The 5,671-nt window shown below is 27.1% G+C and overlaps 1 protein-coding gene across 1 annotated transcript in view; it reads left to right on the top strand.

The window, feature by feature from the left end:
• Positions 1-3,134, top strand: part of LOC108749551 (ras-related protein Rab6) — an 8,544-nt gene extending 5,410 nt beyond the window's left edge. Inside the window, exon 6 of the mRNA XM_018488324.1 lies at positions 2,662-3,134. Within this exon, the coding sequence (XP_018343826.1) occupies positions 2,662-2,735 (74 nt within the window). The 3' untranslated portion in view covers positions 2,736-3,134. The remainder of the gene's footprint in view (positions 1-2,661) is intronic.
• Positions 3,135-5,671: the final 2,537 nt, after the last annotated feature.

The raw sequence follows: 5,671 nt of genomic DNA, 5'->3' as shown, positions 1-5,671 counted from the left end.
ATATATATATATTAGCCGATCGTAGAAAAGTTATTTAATTCTTTCGACTTTGATGCAGTAATTATGTTGTTGACAAAATTATGGAGTACTTTCAAAAAAGTTGCGAGAATTTAATCTAAATCTATTTTGTATTCTTACAAATTAAATCAAATTAAAAATTTTTAGTTTTATTTTTTATCATTATTACACGATCGAAATTGCTTAAATTTGAAAAATTATTATTATTTAGTCAATGGAAATAATTATTTGAATTAAAATAATTTAAAATTTATTGAATCTTATACAAGTCTTTATTAATTGGTAAAAGTATTTTGCGTTTTTTAATAATGCTGTATTTATTATGCACCTTATAAAAGAGTCAAGCTTTAAATTAAAAAGAGGCAATTAAAAAAATTATTTCTTTATTTAAATATGTATCAAAGTTGACAGAGTTGGTGCAGCCCTTATTAAAATATCAAAGTTTATCTAAGTTTATTTCGCTTGTTAATATCGGTTATTTAATATCGTATGTATTTTTTTACGCGTATAATTAAATCTACATCGATAGTTGCTCAAATTAACATTAAACGGCTGATAGAAATGAATTGCATTTTTTGTGTTTTTATTTATTTTACAGAAAGAGAGACAATTTATTATCAATAAAGACGATATATTAATTGTCTTATACGTTTCAATAAATAGGGAAAATAAGCTGCATTTGCATTTATCATATTTAGCAACAATCACATCGATTTGGAGTATTGGTCATGAATTATAGATTAAACGCGTTACGTAAATGCAGTCCTCGTGATAATTAAACATTTTAAGTAGTCAAGTCTTAATGACTAATAAATAATAATATATAAATCCTCGCTTTATCCGATACTATAGAGAAAAAAATAAGTAGATAAAACTCAACATTGTGTGTGTGAAAGCTTAATTTGATCAAACTCTAAATATATAAATATTATATCAAATAAATTGACGCTGGAAAATTAGACGAGAAAAAAAGAAAGAAAATGAAGGGAAGTACATTTAAAAGAAATTTTTTACGGAATAAGTGGCTAATTAATTAGCAGCTAACTATATATCTCTTTTCTACAAAGCATACTTTAAGAGTAGAATAAATGAATAACTCTGTACAAACTCAGATTTATTTTATTGAATCAAATATTTTCTTTCCTTTAGCTGTTATTCATATGTTTTTTTTTGGATCAACGTAAATTTATAAAGAATTAGTTTATAAAAGAAGAGAAAAACATTATTTGTATATTACGTATATAATTTGAAATTTGGATAAAAAAAACTTTTAATTTGTAATAAGATACTTTTACATTGTAATGTCTCCTTTGTTGATAATTTGTTATTAATATTCTAATTTATGTAAAAAAAACTTAAACTATCGATAATATAAAGAAATATTGCATAATATATTTTATGTTGTTTGTCTGGATTTTTGTTATTTTTCCCTTATATTAATTTTTTGTTATTGTGCCGTTATTTTTAAAACATTGATGTGAGAATATAATTTATCTCAAAATATTTATTTTTAACTTTATTTTTTTCACTTAACTCGACTTTCTTATTGTTCTCCTACAAGTTTTTTTTTTCTTAAATTAAATGAAAGGCTATTGAGAATAATTCTCGAAAAACATCAAAATTACATGTAACGAATTTGTAAGAGAAAGAATTTATATCAATAATTTTAATATTTTCGAGAATTAAATATATGTAGAGCTTGTATCAAATGATCTAAGAAAATATTTATTTTTTTGTATTAGGCTTATAATTGATAACATTTATGGACAATTAATGCAGAATGCTAATTTAAAATTTAATTTTAGCTGGATTTTAGGTTGAATCGAACCTTTTATTACTTCATAATAATACATCTATTTTTTATTACATCTATTTTTTTATTTTATTCCGTGTTCTTATATAATATTCTTTTTCTATAAGATTTTGTTTTGAAAATTTATAGCAAATTAGTCAGTAATTCTAGAACATATTCTCCGTCCCATTTTTGAACTTTTATACGCTTTTCGATTGTCACTTTTATTAGCTTTGATAAGGAGAAATTAAAACGCGATGGTATACGCAATTAAATCAGAATTGTATTCTTATGTGTGAAGGATTATTATTAGATTAGATGAAAATTAAAGAAAAAGTAGTTATGAGATCTTCGATGGAAGCGACAAATATCATCAATAATGGATAAATACTTAGAAATTTGTAGATAATATTAGAAAAATCGTTTAAAACATTTGTTTATTATAGTTTATTAAGGATTTGCATTGTACTTTATTTGGTTTATAAGAATTCATTGTATTATTGGAACATCGACGCGCATTGATTAAGTTTGAAGCTACCAATCAAATGTTTATCAAGTGCAATAATGTATTTACTGACCAATAATATTGCCAAATTGCAAAAAGTGCCTTTTTGGTATTTTATTTTTCGAAACGCTTTCTCCTCCTATTGGCACAACGAAATCTGACACTGCATCGTGCGAAATATATATATCTATATTGATACACGATTTGGTTAATTTTCTTTTTAAAAAAAGTATATAAATTTAATTAATTTCTTAAGAAACATCGAGGAAAGAAAGTGGGACAAAATTGCTACGTTTGCATAAGAATGCAAGTTGAAAATGCAACACGCCTTAACACACAAAAGCAGCTGTCGACTTGCAGAATCAATCGCCGATGCAGAATGGCTCCGAGTCAGAGGGCGAAAGCAGCTGCATCTGCTAGGGTTCATCGTCTCAATTTGAAGAGAGAGAGAGAGAGAAAGAAAGAGAGAGAGAGAGAGAGAGAGAAAAGAGCAAAGAGAGAAAAGAGCGGGAAAATCACAGTCAATCTCCCGTCACGATACTATCACCATACTATTGCAGGATGCTGCTGGCTTCTTCTGACGTCGTTATAGGAACAGGGGCCTTCGTCGCCGATCTCGGGCCCTAAGTATCGTTTCAAGTGCTACTAGACGAACTCATGCGATATCTGATACTAGCTACTTACGTTGTTTTCGGATCGGCTTTGTGCGAGATAATGGAAACCGCATCCTTCAGGGTATTTCGACGTTTAAGCTTGAAACGATGATAGCTGCTGAGTCCACGTAAAATTCTCTGCTTTTTCAATCTCTTTCGAGAGTTAATTCTTTCGCGTCTAACTTAAAATATATTTTGTAAGGCTCTTGCTAAAGTAAAAATTATAGGTGATAAATTTTGTATTTATTAATGTATTAATTAATAGTTTCTCAATCATGGATCAATATTATGAATTTATTGTTTCAACTTTATATTAATTAATAAATCTATAAATGTATATTATATTTTTATATTATTATTAATTATATCATTAATGTAAAATTATGGGATTCTTCCATACATTGGATATTATTGTATAACACTTTACTAAAACTGTAAAGGAGAGATGCTTTTTTTGTAGATAATTGACGCGAAAGGATTAAAGAAATAATATTTATGGCAGCGTTTTTTGATAACTACAAGTTTTTGAGCAATAACCTTTTGGCTTCTGATAAATCCTATACATATCATTTTGACAAACATTTCAATCAATCCTTTGAAAGATCAACCCTTTACTTACAGCAATGATCCATAATTTTTCAAAAGGCATATGTCTTTTGTTGAAGTAAAATAATTTCGAAATATAAAAAGTAGTAATATAAAATATAACTTTTATAATAGATATTTATTATTATAATTTACATACATAAAGAAAGTAATATTAATATTGCTATATAGAATATGTGATGTTTAGTTTAAATTAAATTCTAAATTTAATTTCTTTTTTTGCGGTTACTTACTAATAGATTACTTACTAATAATTTAGAAATTAATTTACAAGGAAATAGATTATTATAATTATTTGAAATGATTCAGATTTGTCTCTAGGTTTCGACGATTGCTTTATTAAAGCTGTTAGATATATTAATCGCTGTAGGAAAAAAAAAAAAATATTAATTTATCGTCAGATTTATGTGCGATTAGTGGAAATCACTACTACATCTTTCCAAGTTTAAGCACATATTGTATATTGTCTCGTTGTTCGGAGATTCTGTATAACAAAATGCGCACAAAACACCGAAGCTTGCGAATGGATAGTTTTTTGTGTAATTAAAGGAAGAAAAGGAAAATAAAATGGAAAATGGAAGAAGCATGACTGAAAATAATAATTTCCGGTCAAGTTGAGATTAAGTCGTTATTAAGCTAATTACGATGAGTTCGCAAGTTTCTTCAATAACGGCACGGTTTTATCGGCAAGGTGTTCGTTCGAGGATATTTCTAATGTATCACATATTACGAATCTTTATAGACGTTTTTCGATATCTCTTGATAAGAATAAGCGATTCTACTTGATAACGAGACTCAAGTCTGTAGATCGACGGATACGCAAGTGTGCACAAACGACCAAACTCACTCGTGATCTTTTTTTATTGTAAACTATTGCCTTCTGAATTCTCTTGTGATACGAATATTGAACTGCAAGTCTTCTTCATCACGAAGAAATTATATAAAAGCCAGCCGAATTGTTTAGAAACGATCAAGAAGTTATCGATTCATATTTGAATTGCAAATAATTAACAATTTAGATTTAAATAATTAATAATTAATATTTAATTTGCAGCTAAGATAAATTTATAAACCTATATCATTAATTTGTAAATTCAAATTTAATTAACGCGAATCATATACATATGTAAATATGAAGTATATCTAAATTAATTTTAATAAATTCCAATAATTTGAAACATTATTGAGTTAAAATGGAATTATATATGTATAACGTTTGGCCGTTTGTACAAAATGAAATGCCTACGCTACGCCAAACGCAAACACCCGTCGAATGTTTCTCTAGAAGATGATTAATCGAGAATTGTCGGAGAAATAAATCAATTATTAGCCGTGCTTGACGCGAAACCTTTACAAGCCCTAGCAAACATCGTTATCTTTTTGCACTCAAACTTGTCTAATTGCGACAGACATTATTATTCCAAATGGAATTTAGAAACCACATTATTATTTTTATATTACGTTCTAACATGTCCATTTTTGTCAGCGTATTTATATTTAATAAAATTCTATAAATTTAAAGGAAAAGAAAATAATTATCACGTTGGAATATAATTGATTAATTTATTTATATAAATACACAGTATTGTTTTCAATACTTACACGTAATATTTACAGTTTTAAATGTATTATTTTTGTGTTACAAAAGGTATTTTTATTTGTCTGAGGATTATAAATATGTATGATATTTTTAAAAAGTTTGATAAGGAAATAAATTTTTCAATATTAATGAACGAGTGCAAAGGGATGGATGAAACTATCTTTCTAGCCAGCCCCTATATAACGTGTCATGTAGCGTTTAATCCGACAGTGTTGCACAGCAATATTGAGTATGTACCGCGAGATGGTTTTTTTAAGCACTATTTCGAGGCAACGCGTTTTAGGGCGGATCTAGTAGGATTCACGATTCACGAAAAAGATGTGAAGACTCAATTACTTTTCATGCGAAGCTGTATCGTAATCATCACTCATGTATATGTTTTTGTATGTTACTGTGATTATGATTTGTTATAGCACAAATATAATATAATAACCCAATATTGCTGAATTAATTAATTATGTCAATTATTGTAAAAATTAAATATTTATATATTTATT

This window comes from Trachymyrmex septentrionalis, unplaced genomic scaffold (assembly GCF_001594115.1).
Source record: "Trachymyrmex septentrionalis isolate Tsep2-gDNA-1 unplaced genomic scaffold, Tsep1.0 scaffold3, whole genome shotgun sequence".
Classification (NCBI taxonomy): Eukaryota; Metazoa; Arthropoda; class Insecta; order Hymenoptera; family Formicidae; genus Trachymyrmex; species Trachymyrmex septentrionalis.
Note: the sequence above shows the minus strand (reverse complement) of the source record. Positions and strands in the feature narration are given on the sequence as shown.